The following is a 20,966-nucleotide window of genomic DNA, read 5'->3' as shown; positions in this document are numbered from 1 at the left end:
CACACACACACACACACACACACACACACACACACTTCACTTGATGTAAGCAGTAAGTGGCTGGTAGAGGATTCACGTGTTCGCCAGACACACACAGTTTGCTGAACCTGCTGCTGCTGTCAAAGGCAAAGAAAGTCTCACAATCTTACTGGAAACTGCCACCGAGCACATGTGAAGGAAGGTGGCTCAAGAAGTATGGAAATATTCAGCGGTGGGACAAGTAACACGGGAATCTTATAGTGAACCGCATAGAAAAGAAGGATGATAAAAAGTTGAATATTTCAGTGACGCAACAAAGCGAAAATTTGTTCCCCCATGAGGTTTTATTTTTATTTCTCTACTTTGCCTGTCAGGAAAGTGAAGGAAGGTACTCCCGAGAGCGGAATATATAACTACATGCTGTGAAGGCCGAGCAGCAGCAGTAGTAGTAGTAGTAGAAGTAAAGGCAGCAGGAGTAATAGTAGTAATAAAAGTAATAAAAAAGTTGGTACAGGAAACGCTATACGTAGGGTTGTGGAACATTAATATCGTGTAGGGAAGAGAAAAATGTTAATTCGTGAAGTCTTAAAGAGTTCCACCATTCCCCTCCATGCAAAGTGGCGGTGTGCGGGGAGGCGTTTACTTTTCCACCAGATCGTTTTACATTTCGAAAAGTCTCGTGTGTCGCTACCCCTTGTGAATTTATCTCTGGTGAATGCGTTACGTCCTGTCCCTTTGCTTGATTAAGGCAACTACAATTCCAAAAAGAATACCCATTGCTGTTAAAAGACACTAACTTTCTAGTATCTTAACACACACACACACACACACACACACACACACACACACACACACACACACACACACACACACACACACGTGCTGTTCAGGCTTCTAGGACAATAGAACTTTGAATTAAAAGAAGATAACAGGAGACAAGGAGAGAGAGAAAGGGAAAAAAGGAAGGGGGAAAGGGGGGAAGGAAAGGCTGGGAAGAAAGAATAAAAGAACATCATAGAAGTAAAGAATAAAGCATGAAATAAAACGAAGCTCCACACCAGAGAGGAAAATATATCGCGAGGGGAAGGGTGGAAGGGATTTTAGCTTTGGGGTGAGTCAAGGGAGGCTGGTGTGGGGATTATGCCGTGGAGGAGGAGGAGGAGGAGGAGGAGGAGGAGGAGGAGGAGGAGGAGTGGTATGTAGGCAACAAGAGAGAGAGAGAAATAGAGGGAGAGAAGGAGAGAGAGAGGAGAGAGATCCAAGTCAACAAGATAGACAAGGGGGAGGAAATCAGTAAAGACGACAAGACAGGGAGATGTTGTCAGCGGAGAGAGAGAGAGAGAGAGAGAGAGAGAGAGAGAGAGAGAGAGAGAGAGAGAGAGAGAGAGAGTGCGCTTCAGTTTATATGGAGACAGTTCTTACCAGGTTTACAAACGTCAACAAACAAAACCTGTCACGCTCCACGAACAAAAGTCTTCATTTTTTTTTTTTTTGCGTTTTTCGAACATTTTTTTTTCTTTTTTCTTCTCCTTTTCTTTAATATGAGACTTGAACTGAATTTTTGGCGCCACTGATTTGATTTGTCTTGGTTGTTTATAATGTTAACTTTGCATTTTGACAAGAAATATAAGGTGTATGGTACGTGAGAGAGAGAGAGAGAGAGAGAGAGAGAGAGAGAGAGAGAGAGAGAGAGAGAGAGATTGTATTGTCTTCCGTATAATACTGTTTCCTCTCCGTGTTTCTTGTGGAGTATTTTGTCTCAAGGGTGTCAGAATGAAAGAAAATCCATGGAACACATATGTTTCATTATTTTTGTGCCATATAAAACAGAGTACAAACTACACGAACACACTACACGTACAGTCGTCCGCTCCTGCCTTCACTAAGACGAGGCGGTCTCAATACAGTCCTGCCGGCAACCCTTCAAACTAGCAATAACACCACCACCTCAGAGGAGGTGGTGGCGCTACACTGGCCCGCGCACACACACACACACACACACACACACACACACACACACACACACACACACACACACACACACACACACACACACACACACACACACACACACACACACACAGACATGATAAGGTCTTAAGCGTGTCCTCTCCTTGTCCGTGGAGACGCTTCGACCACCTGCAGGTCTTTCATGGCTGGCTCTCGAGGATGTAGGGTGTGGTGACGTGGTTGAGTTTAGCGCCTCTAACATGCTAGTGTTTGTCGCAGCTCAGTGTCAGTAAGTGAGACTCTGGTGAGATGTACAAGTTACCAAAACAACGATCTCACCTCACCTCCATTGTTTACACACTATGATACACACAACACATCAGCATCACCGGTGCTGTGTAGGTCAGCACTCAGTACAAAATGAATGCATTCAAGAAACAGTTAAAGGAATATTATAATGTTACTTAATTAATCAATTAATTAATCAGGATAAGTATATATATATATATATATATATATATATATATATATATATATATATATATATATATATATATATATATATATATATCATTGCCTTTTCGAAAGACTGGCCATCAAAACTGTAGGCTAACATTACTGTATATTCTTGGCCATTATCAAGTATTTCAAATTTCCACACACACACACACACACACACACACACACACACACACACACACACACACACACACACACACACACACACACACACACACACACACACACACACACACACACACACACATATATATATATATATATATATATATATATATATATATATATATATATATATATATATATATATATATATATATATATATATATATATATATATATATATATATATAATATAAACATTGTGTGGAAAACAATATGATTGTAATAACATTGTGATAAATGAGTTTGCATGTTGTCGGTGAAGAAGCAAAAGTAGAACAGTAAGTACCAGGACACTGAAGCTCGAGGAACGTCATGTTATTATCACGGAAGCATTTTGTTTTTGGCCCTTCACTGTGCAGCGTCGCTTCCTGTGATGGCAGTTTGTGGCTTGCCCTCCCGTCCCTGGGAACTCATGTGGTTATACAATCATTATTTTATTTCAATATTTTGATCACGAAAACTATGGTGATGAGGCTGTTTTGAAGGTCGTGGCTGGCGGCACTCTGGCAGTGGCGGGTTAGGTGAAGGTGGCGCCTCCACAGTAGTATCAGGCTGGTGACCCCGGCAATGTTGAGGTACCCGATCACAAAGCCGCCAAATCCACGGAGGCTTTACTTTCAGCACTCCCACGAGGACAAGAACGCAATGGAAGTTAAGGTCACTATTTTCTGATTATGGAGTCGTTGTCCAGAAAACAATGTAAGCGTCGTTGTTGTTTTCTAGTGTGTTCTTTAAGGTGTAGGCGATCCGTTTCTCTCTCCTTGTATGTATCGTTTGCTGCTCTAATGAACAGTATTAGTCTTGAAACAGCAGCCTGGATAAATGTTGAAATATTAATGCTGACACGAATTGGCATGAAATAATAATGGCACGCATGCCCCACGTGCACAATGAACAAAATATCTAATGATGATACTGTTTAAAAAAAGTAATATTTCGCTTAGTAGAGTTGTCATTAATCACTTTATTGAGTGCATTATGAAAACCATTCATTTCCTGGTGTTTATTAACCTTTACGCTTCTTGTGCTTCTAATACTGTCAGGAGCAAACGCCTCAACACCAAACTCTTGAACTCCGTATCAGATATTGAGGGACTTTGTGGTTTTTTAGTCCGCGTGATCTCTTTGTTAAGAGGGATCTTCCATTATGGTGCACAGGAAAAGTTCTGCCGTGTGAGCAGTAATCAGGAGATGCACAACACTCACCCTCGCCCTTGAACAACTCTCCACTGCCGCCTCCAAACTTTCTTATATGAGGGAGTGAGTGTCAAGTTTCGTCGACTGGTAGCCGAGACAGCAGCCGCCATGCACGGCTGCTCAGAGCCCTCGGCTAAGTTCAGTGTTTTTTTGGAATCTGTTAACTTCTCTCTGCTTGCAATTCTTCATGTTTTGTGCAGTTGGCTTATAGACCATACATGTTTATATATGATGGATTCTTTTTGTTCCCTTTGGTATTACTTTAACCTGTCTTCCTTTTCACAACTCTTGGTTTTCCGTGACTGCATTAAAGCGCTGCAACACTGGTCATATCTTAAGGTACAACGAAATCCTTGGAACTCTGCCTTTATGTCCGAAGGAACGTGTGGCTTTAGGCAGCTGGCATTCTCTGATGAGTGTTGATGCTGCGGGGTAGTGCTGGATGTGCGGGTGCGTTATGATTTTGTAAAACAACTATAAATGTATGAAACATATTTTAATGTTATGCTTTGATCATCATTCATCATCATCATCATCATCATCATCATCATCATCATCATTATTATTATTATTATTATTATTATTATTATTATTATTATTATTATTATTATCATCACATGATTATAAAAACAGTGAAATGTGAAACAATTTGATATTATTACAACCGTCACTTCACTGCTGATGGAAAAAAACATTTTGGTGTCTTATCAAACCCGTAGAGTCACAAGAACATTGAAATAAGACAGTGAACACAATTGTGTCTATGATTGTTGTGTGTGGCCTCCTGCATGCTCTACAGGATTGGTGAGGACAATACAAATAGATCACTGCAGCGGCCATAAAGCAAGTGTGAAATGCCTCTTTTGATACGCAGGAATAGATGAATAGTGCGCCAGAGAGAGAGAGAGAGAGAGAGAGAGAGAGAGAGAGAGAGAGAGAGAGAGAGAGAGAGAGAGAGTAACGATTTAAACATCAGTCATGAAAGGCAGACGGAAAGAGACGGAAAAGAGAGATTCTAGAAGGAAGTACTGACAAGATATCTTTGTATTGTTCTATTGTAGCTAACACTTCCCGAAACGATAAGTGCTGCTCGGAAAGGAGATAGGTATAGAAAAATCAAATATGACACAAAATACTCCTCTTTCATTATAGTAACTTAATACAAATAGTGGATGAGTAACACTGCGGTGGGAAATGAAGCACACTGCAATCTGGTCGTCGCCTCGCACGTTGTCCTGTCGCCGGCCAGACATGCTGCCTGATCCTGGTGAGCTCTGGCAATACAGTGTTTGATCACATCCCCTCAAAATCAGAATCACTCCTATCATCCTGGATTCCCTCGGTTAATAGAAAATGGGCTAAAATCGTATTTGCGGTGTCGAATAGCAAGCCAACGAACGCACCAAGGTTGGGCCGACTTTTAGCTAATGGGCAAGGTCGCAGAAGCCCTGAGGTAACCCTAGGTACCAAGGGTGTTTATTACAAGTAGTTACCCTTAGCCGTCAGAAATAGGTAGCAGGGTAAGTGTTAACTATTTCGGTTTTCAGTCTGTAATGATGCACGGGAGGAACACTATACTGAGTGGGTGGTAGGCGCCTCCACCCACCACCTGGAAGGGCAAGGGTAAAGCATTAACGCTGAGGGAGTGGGTGAAGGAAGGGAAGGTAACTATAGCTGGCTGGAGGGTCTCAGGTTGGCCTCAGCTCGCCGCACATCTCTTGAGCAAGTTAGTCGAGGCTGGGCACTGAGGGACGTAGGACGCACGGCGGAGAGGAGTCTGCCTGGGCCACCCGAGTCCTATATGCATTCCTCAGGAAGAGGAAGAACGAGAATATTTATATTGTAGATGAGCATCTATGTATATAGAGTGTGTGTTATGATAAAAGTTATATTTCTTTAATTTTAATAATGCAATGGTAAGGAATTCCTTTTGTTTCCAAAACATTCGAAAGTCGACATTTTTTTATATGTACACATCTATACTACTACAATATATATATATATATATATATATATATATATATATATATATATATATATATATATATATATATATATATATATATGGTTAACGGTTGTTTTTTCCAACGCAGTTCATATATCTTTAGAAAATTATTTCTTATGAAAATTTGTTCCTAGGTAAATTCGTTCTGGTATAGTGTGGCAGCATAGCACGTGTCTCCGCGAGGCTCGTTTACTATACGCTGCTCTCGTGTCTAAAGGATTCCCCTTCGTAGTCTGCCGGATCCCGGATGTGCGCGTGAGGGTCCAGGTGGGGTGAGGAGGTCACCTCGCCGCCGCCCAGAAAGTGAGCAGGCGTGGTGTAGGCAGCACCCGAGACGGGAGGCTGAATAGGATAATTTGGAGGAGGGATGACCCCTTCGGGCAGAGGGGGAGGCGGGACACCCATCACCTGCAGGAGACACAGACGCCAACTTAGTGTTGGTTTATTGACTTGCCGGTGAAGTTGGGCGTGAGGGGAAGGGAAGGCGCAGGCCGTGTGGTGAGGGCAAGTGTGCTGTGAGGTGCATGCCGTGTGTGTCATAATGACCAGTTTGTATTTCACCGAAGAAAAATAGACCTCAGTCAGTTCTTACCTCGCACGATGGATGAGGAAATGAAGCTACAGAGGGAGGTGGTGGTGCCGGGGGCTGGTGGTGGTGGTGACGGTGATGGTGGCGGAGGTGAAGTTGATGCTGGTAGTAGGCGTCCCAGTCTTGTGGCTGGTGACAGCTGGTGACGACTCCCCCTCCTAGTGGCACAGTGACCGTCACGGGGCCCGGGGTTCCAAGGGACGTCAGTTGATGGCAGGACGGCACGCCACCCACCACCTGGCAGCTTGGCACGCGGAGCTCCTCAAGTTGGTAATCACATTCTTCATAGGGGAGAGAAAGAAAAACAGTTCCAGAAATTAGTAATGGATAAAAGTACTTACAAGCGGCAAAGTAGAACACAGACTGTTTTCTGATCTAGGGATGGCGTTAAGGTTCAGTAGTTTTCCATCATAACGCAGCCAGCATGCACCATAGCACCACAGTGCCACAGCACCACAGCAGTGGAGTGTTTCCTCACCTTGCGCTTCCTTGAGCGGGATGAGGTCAGGGTTTCTCTCCTCAGAGGCGGGTGACGGCCTGCTGAAGGTGCTCACCGTCTCCTTGGGTGAGGTGTCGGACACATGGGAGCCGAGGCCATAGCTCGGGTCTCCAGCAGGCGGCCTTCTCCTCGGGCAGCGTTTGATGGCAATGCCTATGATGATGACGAGCGTGATCACAATGGCCACTGAGCCTCCTGCCACGATAGCCACCAAAGGTGATACGCCCAGCACCTCCTCCTCTGGTTCGCTGATTCCTGAGTAAAAGGGCGAGAGAGGTGACCTTAGAATGCTTGAATAATAAATCTTTAGCTAGTGTGCCTCAGTGTTGATTCTTAGATAAAGAAGTTTCACTCTGGACAAAAGAATGACCACAAAAGAATACTAAGCAAGAGACTAATTGTGTGTGTGTGGGGGAGTTAAGGACGCGTGTATCCTCAGTGTGTGTGTGTGTGTGTGTGTGTGTGTGTGTGTGTGTGTGTGCATTTGTGAGTAGACGAACATTTGTCTGTTAAATTGACTTGTTTCACTGCAAATAGAACGGCCTGGATTGTAACTAACCCATTCGTTTCTCGGCGGTCTTGACAGTAAAGGCTTGTAACTTGATGGGCGTGGAGGCTCCCATAGGACTGTGGACGGCCACGTGCAGTGTATAGGCTGTGCCGGGGTGGAGATCCGAGGCAACGAAGTGCGGCGTGTTGTTGCTTACCTTAGTGACCAGCTGGAGGTCCTCAGAATTCCTCACCTTGGTAGGAGGGAATGTTGAAAAGTATTGATATTGTTTAGAAAGAACCAGATCATAGCATTTATATTTCCTATGTACAAAATGACCATAAAAAAAAAAAAACAAAGGATACTGCATTGTTCTCGTAATAAGATGGACACTTATCGTACATGCCACGCCGTAAGAAAGCAAGCTGCCAGGTAAGGTTGCTCACAATTAGGAGACGATCAAAGTAACAGTGAAGGAAAGGACCATTGTGTCTCACCTCCATCGTGAAGGTGCGGGGAAGCTCAGTAGGGATGCCTTTGCACGTGACGAACACCGAGTGCGTTGTCTGATTTCTTATGACGCACTCCTCCAGTAAGTCTGGCGGCTCTGAGACGAAATGGAAGAAAAGATAAAAATAAATGAATAAAAAACGCAGTGAGGAAGCGAGGAAAGGTACAAAAATACACGCAGCCACCCGCTCGCCAACACAGACAACAATACTCACTCGCCGCCGTGACATTGATGACGCAGGGCATGTGTTGTGTGCCAATCGAGTTAGTGGCCGTGCACAGCAGCAAGCCGTAGTCGCCCGGGGAGGCTGGAGTGTAGGCCAGGACGCTTGTTGTACCCCACGATGCCGCCCTGCCCTCACCCAACTCCAGTAATGACCCTGACGAGTTAAACTTCCAAGTGAACGTGACATTATCCGGCACTGCATCCACGCGACAGGTGATGTTGGCTGTCTCGTGGTGGGCGACCTGGTACTCCCGCTGCTGGCCTGGCGAACACACCGGCGTGTCTGAAGGAGAGAGGCGGGGACAGGCGTGTGTTGTTAGTGTGGAGAGGTGCTTTGGTGGGTTGTGTTTTGTTCACGCATCGTATGTTTAGGAAAAGAAATGCCAGGTTAGGAGAGACATGAAAAGTAAGAATGAATGATAAAATAGAGGAAGGAAAATCCAAAAATAGAAAGAAAGGTAGAAAACAAGTAGGGAACAGAGAAGACGAAATAGAACGAAAAAAAAAAAAAAAACTGAGCACAAGAACTGAACGAAGCCAATGACAAAATGACTAAGGACGAACCGAAAGCACCAATAAGAAACACCAGGAAGCTTACACATAATGGTGATAGGGATGGGAGCCGAGACCCCTTCGCCGTGGAGATTAGTGGCTCTGCAGTAGTAACGTCCGGCCCTTTCCCTTCCCACCCGCTGCAGGACGAGTGACTGGTTGGACACTATGATGCCCGCGGATACGTTGTGGTGCATCTCAGAACCCTGTGGAAGGAGGCACTGCGCACACACGCCTCACTGCTACTGTCCTGAATACTTGTACAGTGGTGGGTCATTTTGTCTCTCTGCACCAAGGAAAACAATAATAATGAGTCAGTCAACACGTGCATTTGAGTATTAGTGTTATTGCCGTGTTATTGTTATTGTTACTGTTATTTGTAGCTGTAGAAGTCGTGATTTTATTAGTAGTGGTAGTTATGGTGGTGGTAATAGAAGTAGTAGTAGTAGTAGTTGTTGTAGTAGTAGTGTCAATATAGGTGCATTTGTTTTTATTTTTGTCTGTTATCGTTGTGTGATGGTGTTGCTGTCGTTGGTGTCACCGCTGCTGATGTCAGCGGTAATTGCTTTTATTGCCAGCTTCATGATTACAATAGCCGCCATCATCATCATTATCACGCACGTATATTCAAATCACAGTGATATATTGCCGGGATAAATCCACGTAAACGCCAGCCTGAAAATCGTGGGCTAAGTTTATAGGTAGTAGTTTAATTATTGTCTCTACGGGAAGTTACAGGACAGTGGGCGATGCGTATTTCATTAATGGCTCAGCTGCAGTTATTGTATCCCGGAACAACATGGTAATTGGTGTGTTGTTATTAGCTTATCACCGCGTCACTGCTGCTACTGGGCCGGCACGGTGACACGCTCTGCTCATTGAAGAGTACAGACGCTTCATAGGGTGTTCCTGCTATTGTTTCTACTCTATAGTCTACTTCTAATTGTATCTTCCGGTTTTAGTTCGTAGTGTAAAGTTGTAGTGTAAGTTTACGTCTGTCAAGAGTGTACCTTCGTTCGTGTTTTGTTCGTAGCGTGAATATAGTCTTTCTAGGTTTTACTTAGAAACAATAATTTGATAGTGTTTCTCCCAACCTTTAAGAAAAATGTACATAATCATTATTTAGAAATTTCAGCACTTTCACGAAATCGTTCGATTATTATTATTACTGCTTTAAGTGTACAGATTCTCTCAAACTTGATAACATTATACAAGTAATTGCATTTTAGATGTTTTAAAGGATTCCTTGAACTCTATGATGGAAATTCCGAATCCATGTTACTGATTAAAAAACATCACAAAACATATTACTCTTTTGTTGTAACTTTTTTTTATAGCTTCCCTAAACCTCCAAAAAATATATCATTGCATTGTAGGAATTTAAAAGCCTTCTTCAATCCTCCCCTTCAGAAAAAAAAAAAAAATAGAAAAATAAAACTAGATATTGCTGAGTCTATTTTTCCAGTCCCTCACAAACACCGAAAAATAGAATAACTTCATTGGGGAAATATGGAAGAGGTATTTTTGCGGCTTATAACTGGAACCAAAGAGCGACCTGACACTTGTTCACTTGAGGAAGAGCCAAAGGTAAATCCCTAAGAGCCTCCCCTTCTATCCGAGGCTTCAGGGACGTGACCAACGGCTGGTATAGGATCTCTGCGCCTTGTTGGCTCGAGCCGTGAAACTCAGGTGGTATATGGGAAGTTAGGAACACGAAATGTGGTACTCGTGAGGCACTTAGGAAAAGGAGAACAACAACAATAACAGAGACAACATCAATAATTTCACACACACACACACACACACACACACACACACACACACACACACACACACACACACACACACACACACACACACACACACACACACACACACACACACACACACACACACACACACATATTTCTCACGCCCCCAACAAACGCGAATACACACCTCCTACATCACCATAAACGTACATACACACACGTAAACCACCACAAACACGTACACCCACCTCCTAAACCACTACAAACACGTACACTCATACACACATACACAGACACGTACACACACTTACTTCGTGTATCCATGTGATCTTGTAGAATTTGGGATTGGATTTCACTCGGCACTCGAAGAAAACATCAGAGCCTTCCTTCACAGATTTAGGTATTATGCCCATGCCCATCACCAAGTCCACCTGAGGCACGTCTGTCAAGGAGGTACAAGAACACTCATTGTAGCACGAGACTTAACTTAGATTCCTGTGGGAGTGTTGGAGAGAGAGAGAGAGAGAGAGAGAGAGAGAGAGAGAGAGAGAGAGAGAGAGAGAGAGAGAGAGAGAGTTAGTTAGTTTATTGAGAGTGTGAAACTGGCAGAAAATAATGGTATAAAATGACTGTCAGAGAAAAAAAAAGTGGCATAGCAAAGAGTTAACAATAAAATAAATGGTAGGTTTTTGTGGGTGATTCATTTGGTTCTACATTTACCCAGTACTTGAAAGGCAGAATTCAATATTTGTTTAGGGGCTTTAGTTAATGAATAACGAATAATTTTTCTAATGAAGCAAACAGTTTATAATTAGATACAGTGTGCACAGAGCTCTTAATAGTAACACAATTCCGATAAATAGATTAGTTATGTGAAGAATTGATCTTTTGTACGTAATTCAACAAGAAGAAGGGAGAATAGTTTGTGTTCTCGTGGCAGATAGGCGCACCAGAAGCCACCGCCAGATGCTGTAATGGGTATTGAACGAACACTTAAAAGTGCTCACGCAAGACTTCGCTTCGCTGCAAGTTACTCAGCGATCCTGCATTTTCGTGACTTCCTCCCCGTGGCGCCCATCCCCGCGTGATCTCCTCTTACGACTGTGCTGAAAGCTTGCATGTTTTCCAAGAAACATTTTACGTTGTGCAACCGTGCGATTTGTTAAACGTTAAAATGATTCTGGTGGAAGGAAAACGTTTGTGAATTTTTTTGAGTGTAGAAGCAAAGGAAATTGTGTATTGTACTGGGAGGCCAACGTGCCCTAGATATTCATTCATAATGTTACTTGTTTGAATATTGTTAACTAGAAATCTCTCCTCGAAACTCGTGAAAAAAAATATAAATTGAATACCGAGACTTATTAGCCAATAAATTTCCTGCACATATTAGATTACTCTCTCTCTCTCTCTCTCTCTCTCTCTCTCTCTCTCTCTCTCTCTCTCTCTCTCTCTCTCTCTCTCTCTCTCTCTCTCTCTCTCTCTCTCTCTCTCTCTCTCTGAATATGAGGGCCATGACGCAGAAAACGCCCTTGTGCAATCTTTGCCCTACGCCATTTTGTAACAAGGCAAAAAATTTTAGAAAGTTTGTGCAGCACTGATGAACGAGGCCAGCGCCATGGTGGTGTTGCATTAATCAATGTGAAGCAATAAACACTGAGAGTGCAAGGTAATTGTTGCCACCAACTTTGACTAATGAATGACATGTTTGACAATACCTATAAGGCAACAACAGCTGTAAGTATTTTAAAAAAAGTCATATATGTATGCGTATACATACACATTATTTTGGTCATCAACAGAATGATCGCCCTCACCTAACGCACTCATGTTGTAGAATGTGTAATTTACTCATTGTCTCAGGTAATTGGTTTTTAAGTAATGTACTATATTTTCTTGTACACCATACAATAAAAAATGCGATATGCTAAGAGACAAAGTTCAAATCAGCGAAGAATTTTTGCTTTTCCCTTCCTGGCTGTTGGATGAGGTGGCGAGGATGAAGTGTTTACCAGCAACACAGCCACAAGGTCGGCGGTGAGGGGAGACGGGAAGGCTTAGGGGGAGGTAATGGTGTTTCTATGTCTCGGGTTCACCTTCTCTCAAGGGTCTCAATTAGGCGGACACCTCAGCCCCTTGAGAGGATTGCCTCCAGATAGGGAAGCGTCTCGCTGCCACTATTGGGTTTGAGTTTGTTCGTGGAGAAAATTCTTACTTTAATTTCAGCAGCAATGTTTATTTACTAAATTTGTTACGGGAGCGTGTTATTCTTTGGCCCACCTTTGAAGGTAATCTAAACACACAAACTTCAGTGGCAGTGTCTCTTTACCATTGCTTCTCGTTTTCACGTCGTCATTTGCCGGGAAGATGTCCCCTCTCTCGCTGCCGTGTTTACCTGGTGCTCTAATCACGCTGGAGTGACGGCCGCGCGCTTCATTACCATCATTCCTCACCAGCCTCTTGTCCCGCCGTCCGTCACTTCGCCCGGAGCTCCATCAACACATTTATCACACTCCATCTATCCCGTGCAGGAATTTCAGGGGCGCTATTCGTCTTTACGCTGCATCATCCAGGGAAAGTTGCTACATACTTGCTCTTACCACTGCACTACACGTGTCCATTAAAGATATATGTCAAAAATAACCTATTCTACCATACCACAGTGAAAAATAAGTGCAATCCACGTCACCTATTGCGTGAGTAAAAAAAATGGGTCGCCTGATCGTGAGTTCGTGACGAGGTTATCGGAAATCAGTTCTTGGTTGTATCCTGTAGAGACAACCTGGTCTGTGTTGGGGAAGAGGAGACTGAGGAGCTCCTGTAGTGGTCGTGGGTAAAGTATTGATCCATCCTGGCGAGAGGTGTTCACAAATATAAAGGTGTCACTGTGTAGTCTGGCAAAGATTGAATTTGGAAGCAAAGATTGGGTGTAGAAGCTTTCGCCTTTCTCAGTGGGCTCTCCTTGATGATGATGATGATGAGAGAGAGAGAGAGAGAGAGAGAGAGAGAGAGAGAGAGAGAGAGAGAGAGAGAGAGAGAGAGAGAGAGAGAGAGAGAGAGAGATTAATGAGGGTGCCAAACGATACGAAAGCCTCTGAGCCAAATACAGAGGATAGATAAAATATAGGTCACATGAAAGCGATGCGTAGATAAATGAAGAATGTTAAGATGACATGGAGACGTGTGGACACTTCTCTGGTCAAAGAAGGAATTATGACACGAAAAGGTGCAGCTTGAATATATGTCTGTACGTATGACTGTATAAATGTATGTGTATATTGGTCAGTTTGTCAGTCATTTGTGTACGAGCACCTGGCGACTTACATAGCGCCAGTCAGTAAACCAGGCGGTCAGTCAGTCACACAGTTACACTCAGACACTCATTTAAGTAATTTATTTTCCCGGACAGTTGGTTTGTGTGTGTGTCTGTTTGTTTACCTATCTTTCTACCTAGTAATCAATAGAGAGAGAGAGAGAGAGAGAGAGAGAGAGAGAGAGAGAGAGAGAGAGAGAGAGAGAGAGAGAGAGATTGAAGAGGGGGTGGGGGAGACGGAGGAGGGAATTGGAAACTTGTAATTACAAAAGTTGTAGGACGAAAAATTAGGAGCGCTCAAGGAGATAAGGAAAGAATAACACTGGACATATTATGGGGAAACAAAGAGGACGATTGGCAGAACCTGAACACTTAGCGGCCGCACTCAATTGAAGAAAAAAAAAAAAAACACGAAAAAAAATCAGAATACTGTACAATTGTGAAATGTGATAAAGGAACGGGAGAAAAATAGATGACGAAAAATAGAAATAGAAAAACCTGACACGATGATCGGATATGGAACACGTGAACAGAAAATGGACAGAAATGAGAGGACGAAATATTGTGAAAAGAATTTGTATTGACCTGAATGTCTAGTGGTTGCTGGTACGTGTGTGTGTGTGTGTGTGTGTGTGTGTGTGTGTGTGTGTGTGTGTGTGTGTGTGTGTGTGTGTGTGTGTGTGTGAGACATATCCAAGGTGTTCCCACTTGAGTTCCCCCCACCCTTCCTGATCTTCCCTCCTTTTCATGCTGCCTCTTTCCCCTCTCCTTCCCTGCGTACCTGTTTGCCTTCCTGCCCTCCTGTCTGAGTGTCTGTGTGTCTTGCGTCATTCGTCAGTCTTGGGTGAGTAATGAAGAGCAGCCTCCCAGCGATGACCCACCAGCACGTCAAGTCATCACTCTCCGCCGACATGTGCTTATGTTTAAAGTCAAGCATTCTTTTTTAACTCTAAATTTTCGGGAAGACATACACAGGTGATGGACACGCTGTCGGGTAGTCGAGCGAGGCTGATGGAGAAAAATGTGACGTAGAATAGTTTTCCTTGACGTGTTAATCCAGTGAGTGACAGCCAATTATACTTCCAGATATAAAACATTTTGCTGCACGAGGGTAGAGTCTAGGGGACGAATTATATGTTGCTTCTTTTCACCGATGCTAGAGAATATCCTGCTAAACAGCTCTAGTGGAGGCAATTTTCTCGTGCTGCAATTTGTATTAGGGATATTGCTTTGCTTCCATGGAAAGCTTGGATGCATGTACAGCAATATAGTGGAATGTAACGTAGTGATCGTGTGCGTTGTCTGATGGAAGGTAAAAGATAGAGAAGACTACGCTTGAAAATATTACTGATTTCTTTTTAGACCTCCTCTGTGTGAAGCTCCAGGAATATCACGTGGCTATTTACATTTATTCTGTCCCAGTATTGCCTCGTATGATGGGTACACTTCCATGGCTAACTATTCCCCCTCTACACTGCCTCACACATTGACGTGGAGGGTGGTGGAGGTGCTGGTGATGGAGTGCCAGGCGGAAGAGACCACCGTGCCCCTCGCTGTTCTGTGAGATGCACCCTCACTGCATATTTCACGGAAGGAAACAAAACCCTTCCCTTCTCTCCACTGAATACTGAACGAACCTGACAGCATGATGTAGTATTCACATTGCCATAAAATGTTCAGTTTGTGTTTTGCTGCCAGTGAGATGTTTAGCATGCCACTTAAACAGGAAGGGTGAAACAACAACGGCAACAAAAGAAAAAAAACAAAAACAGGAATTTGTGTACGAAGAGTGGCGTTTACGGTCGAAGTTTGAGTGAATTCGGGGAGAAAAAATAAGGTGGAACTTTTTAGAGACCCACCATTCGTTTTTATGCTGAAAGAAAAGTAGTTTGAAGGTTGTAAAAGGAGGCAAAGCTTGTACTTACAGTGGACGTTAAGTTTGTACGACTCCTCAAGAACAGAGGTGGGCAACAATGGGTTCTCCACCCGACAGGTGTACACCACGCCATGGTCACTGGGCTGCGCCACGATCCTCAGCGTGGACACCGTCTTGTTGGCCAACCGCACCTGCTGAAGAGCCCAAGTGGACACGTGAATACATTACCTCAGACACATGAGTAGTCTATTTCATGTCTTCTTTATATCCACTTCTTTTCCATAAACAAATGACCCTGCACGAAATTACAATAAACACGTGAATGTCATATTTGGAAAGCGTCTGTTATATATATATATATATATATATATATATATATATATATATATATATATATATATATATATATATATATATAAACTAGATATAACAGACGCTTTCCAAATATGACATTCACGTGTTTATTGTATATATATATATATATATATATATATATATATATATATATATATATATATATATATATATATATATATATATATATATATAAACACGTGAATGTCATATTTGGAAGCGTCTGTTATATCTAGTTTATATATATATATATATATATATATATATATATATATATATATATATATATATATATATATATATATAAACTAGATATAACAGACGCTTTCCAAATATGACATTCACGTGTTTATTGTATATATATATATATATATATATATATATATATATATATATATATATATATATATATATATATATATATATCGCTTTTAGAATCTTTCCTAAGGCGGCTGATAGATCGTGACAACTATTCACCAGCTAAACAATAAACACGTGAATAGTACATAAGAAAATGTCTGCCGCCTGTCGTTTGTTTATATAACCTTTTTTTCAGAAACGTTTCTAAGATAACCGATAGAACATGGCACTTACTCATCACCTCTCCATTTATACATTAACCCATCACATCATAAACCCACGGGAATAGAGACATGAGAACAGCTTAGTGGGTATTATTTATTACAGGTCTATTCACAAACCTTCATACATAAATCATCCTGCCCTGATTCATTCGTCGTCCTTCTATTCACCCATCAGCCAATCCATTACAACACTCCACCTGCTTGAGCACCCGCCCCACCCCGCTACACCCTCTCACGAAACTCACCTCTTCATAACCGCTCTTCCATTCTTACCTTCCAATGAAAAAGATAATAAAAAAAGTAATGGAACACCTCCATATTGTATTGTCGTAGTCATATTCTATTCCGTTGTCAGTGAAGCGCAATAAAAAAAAACGTGTATATGGAGCAATTACCAGGAGAGGAAGGGTGAAGGCTGCAGTGAGTGAGACGTGACTTTATGACGCAGGTGGCGAGGGAAAGGACAACAGGTGTGGGAAGCTGATGATGGGCAGGTGATGGCTTTAACCCGTATTGCATTAAATCTTTTCACACTTCAGATCAAAAGAGGGAAAAAAAGGGCGGTAGAATATGAATTGTCAGGAAGATAAGTTATAAATGTTACTGTTCACGCTTTTACTCTCTCCCGATGTCAAGTTGTGAGGTCTGGAACAGTGTGGTGGTAGTGGTTAGCCACAAACAGGAAGGAAATAAAGCCGTCTTGTTGTATGTGTGTTTGTGTGGGTGAACACACACACACACACACACACACACACACACACACACACACACACACACACACACACCGCGTAGTGTAGTGATTAGCACGCTTCGCTCACAACCGAAAGGGTCCGGGTTCGAGTCTCGGAAAGCAGCGAGGCAAATGGACAAGCCTCTTAATGTTTGGCTTCTGTTCACCTAGCAGTAAATAGGTACAAGATGTAACTCAAGGGGTTGTGGCCTCGCTTTCCCGGTGTGTGGAGTGTGTTGTGGTGTCTGTCCTACCCGAAGATCGGTCTATGAGCTCTGAGCTCGCTCCGTAATGGGGAAGGCTGGCTGGGTGACCAACGGGCGACCGTGGTGAATTACACACACACACACACACACACACACACACACACACACACACACACACACACACACACACACACACACACACACACACACACACACCAAAAGAAAATCAATCTGGCCTTGATTAATTACTCTTATTATGTATGACACACAGACGCTAACGCCCGCCCACTCACTGGGAGAGAGAGAGAGAGAGAGAGAGAGAGAGAGAGAGAGAGAGAGAGAGAGAGAGAGAGAGAATGTATGTGTGTACGTGGGAATGAAATATAAAAGAAGTGTATTATAATAGTTAATATTATTACGGGTATATTGTAATGTGAAAATTAAGTATTAATGTGACAATGAATTGAAAAAAATCTTACTTGCAGAAATCGTTGTAGGAGTTGATCTAATTATGAGCATTATACCGTGTACATAATTTTAGAGCAATTACGGGTAAAGATATCCACAAAATGAGATGCCATAAAAAGAAAACCGGAAGGTTCCGCCGCGCCACTCAGGCGCCACCTGTGGCCGGGCGCCGCGGTGATGAGGCCAACTTCGCTCCTTCCTGCCACTGCCATTCCTTCTTTATTCATACCGTGTTTCTGCGTGAGGCTCCACATAATGGGTAAATTTCCAAGAATCGATCCGTTTTGTTTTCTAGAAAGATGTTATATTACTGAAGCACAACATTTCGTTATGTTGATTTAATACTCTGTTATTTTGACGAGAACCTAATGGAGTTGCCGTAATTATAAGAAAAAACAAGACCTAAGGCACTCACACTCGTTTGTACAAGTTTCACTCACCATGGAGTTTTGTGGCTCTCTGGTTAATTTTTTTTTCTATGAATTACTTTTCATGTCTTTTTGATTAAGAGTCCTATGTATCTGCACAAAGTCGCAGGTATCACAGCCTCTCACGTTTTCTCCTTCTGTCGTGGAATATAATTGAATTCCCAACGTCAGAGTCATCACCTAATTAAACTCTAAAGATATTGCTCCCAACTTCAATAGCAGTCATATATATTATGTAAGAAGGAGAAAGGAATAGCGGAGAGAAAATGAATGAATGAATGGATGGCTTAGTATGCGAATGAGAGAGAGAGAGAGAGAGAGAGAGAGAGAGAGAGAGAGAGAGAGAGAGAGAGAGAGAGAGAGAGAAATATAAGAGGAATTTTCTGATCCGTTACTCCACCACCACCATCACCACCGACCTTCACCTCCTTCCTTCCTCCACGTTCATTTCTGCAATACTCGCGGCAGTTTCTTTCCCTTGTGCGCTGCTTTCCGCCGAGTCCATCGTGGGTGTTTTTGCTTGATGTGAATCCCGTGGCCGTGAATATGCTTTGTGTCCCGGTGGGCTTTTACGTCCCACGGCACGGAAGAGATTCGATAAAAAATAACTTCACCAGAAAAGCTATGCGCCAGAGGACATGAATATGATATTAAGACGCGCTTTCTCTTTCTCTCTTTCTCTCCTTCTCTTTCTCTCTTATTCTCCTCTCCTGCAGAAGTTAAGGCACCTTGAGAGTGTAGTGGTTTTATCTCTATTAGTGTTCACTCAAGTTTCCGTGGAGTGGAAAATAAGTCCCTCATACCTCGCTAACTTCATGAGCGTCGCTGTTCAAGGGGAAGGCCACACAAATTCTTACAATTCTTCCCGTAGGATATTTTCATGTATTCTTTTTCGTTCGGTCGATTTCGTGGCTGGAATCTCTTAATGAAACTGCCGGGCGTGGAGGGGCGGAGTCGACGTGGCTGTGTAATAAATGAGAGAGGCGTAGCTCGGGAGATTCTTCCTGGGAGCCGAGCGAGACTCCCACCGGCCAGCTACTTCTTATGGTTTTGGTGTTACGGCGCCTCGCTCTCTCGGGTTGTTCATTGCACCCATAAAAAAGACTGGCCGACGTCAATGTATACGATTACTTACTTGATATCGTATAGAATTACACGACTTGGTAATCCTCCAGCTTTATTTTACTTGGGTATTTATTGCGTGACGTTTATTAGTGTTCGTTATATTCGAGAAGATTACCGGTTGAAGCGCACAAGTGAAGTATGTTGTGTATTAGTGCAGAGAATAGCGTGCTTCCTTTTCCGTGCATCATGTTTAGCTGGGCAGAACCTTGGCAAACTTTTTATTGCTTTGATATTGTGTTGTCATTGATGGAATAAAGAATGATTAACTCTTTCAGGACTGGGACGCATTTCTACCTTGAGATTTGTGTATAATTAGACTATTTTATTGACATTAGGAAGGGTCCATGGAGGTCAAAAGGATATTGGCTAGAGTCTTCACTATTTTCATACCCACATTTATTTTTGGAGTTGTATAAAATCACACAATAATAATTAGAATGAATATGGAAACGGGTTATGGTACTGAAGGTTATAACAATGCGAAGAATATGGCTGAACTTCAGTTGATTTCAATTAGACAAATAGATAAATAGATAATTGCCAAATATATAGAGTCAATCACAACTCAGCAGTGTAACAATTAACAAACATTTCTGCATTACTTAAACCTTTAAAGTATCGCTTAGGTACATAATGCCTCGAGGTTTGATTTGAAACGTAACCCAAACAGTGCAACACTCACGTAACCAAAATCTTCCTGAATGCGGGGACTGGTGTATGTGTGTGTGTGTGTGTGTGTGTGTGTGTGTGTGTGTGTGTGTGTGTGTGTGTGTGTGTGTGTGTGTTTTCCGAACTCAATTTGCTTTCAGAGTAGCATAACATCGTCACAGCTTGGTAGAGAGCCTGTAGTGCAGTGTCCAGAAGGTATGTTGAGTAGAAAGTAATGAGTGTGTGTAATGAAGGTAATGAAGGCAATGGCTGGTATTCTCAAACACTTTTTCGCTTCACCTCAACTATTTCAAGACTTTATTTAAATTTAACGATATTTTTAAGGTGCTTTTACATTTCTAGGGACAGAATGACAAGATTTCTGTTATTAACTGAAGAAACACTCTTGAAAAACCCGCTAATCATCTCTGTGGCCTTGGAAAATAATCGTGATGAGAGAACAATGCTTTTCTGAATATCGGCCAATATCTGCAAGACTCATGGTTAGCTAGACCCTGTGACGCAGCTGGGAGAGTGTTCCGTTAGCTTGGTGCAATACCTGAGAGGCTCGTGGTAGCTAGCCTGGTGAAGCAACTGGGCCGAGGAGCCGCGGAGTTGCCTTGATTTCTTGTAGTAACGTCATTATTTTCTATTTGCCAGGTATTGATTAAGTCTCTTCAGTATCATTACTTGAAGCGAATGTTGTTCAAGATGTAGACAGACTTAGGAGTTTGTATATTGGTGAGAGTAGTGGTGGTGGTGGAGAGCAGTTTGATCCACCACTACCATCCTCACAACCACCACC

The 20,966-nt window shown here is 42.6% G+C and overlaps 1 protein-coding gene across 1 annotated transcript in view; it reads right to left on the bottom strand.

The window, feature by feature from the left end:
• Positions 1-5,890: 5,890 nt before the first annotated feature.
• Positions 5,891-20,966, bottom strand: part of LOC123504329 (kin of IRRE-like protein 2) — a 118,476-nt gene continuing 103,400 nt past the window's right edge. The window contains exons 7-15 of the mRNA XM_045254762.1: positions 15,668-15,812; positions 10,744-10,874; positions 8,728-8,887; positions 8,119-8,412; positions 7,891-8,000; positions 7,463-7,646; positions 6,883-7,158; positions 6,408-6,685; positions 5,891-6,223 (exon numbers count right to left, since the gene is read on the bottom strand). Of these exons, the coding sequence (XP_045110697.1) occupies positions 6,008-6,223; positions 6,408-6,685; positions 6,883-7,158; positions 7,463-7,646; positions 7,891-8,000; positions 8,119-8,412; positions 8,728-8,887; positions 10,744-10,874; positions 15,668-15,812 (1,794 nt within the window). The 3' untranslated portion in view covers positions 5,891-6,007. The remainder of the gene's footprint in view (positions 6,224-6,407; positions 6,686-6,882; positions 7,159-7,462; positions 7,647-7,890; positions 8,001-8,118; positions 8,413-8,727; positions 8,888-10,743; positions 10,875-15,667; positions 15,813-20,966) is intronic.

Source organism: Portunus trituberculatus, chromosome 15 (genome assembly GCF_017591435.1).
Source record: "Portunus trituberculatus isolate SZX2019 chromosome 15, ASM1759143v1, whole genome shotgun sequence".
In the NCBI taxonomy this organism is placed as follows: Eukaryota; Metazoa; Arthropoda; class Malacostraca; order Decapoda; family Portunidae; genus Portunus; species Portunus trituberculatus.
This window is presented reverse-complemented; position numbering and strand designations above follow the sequence as displayed.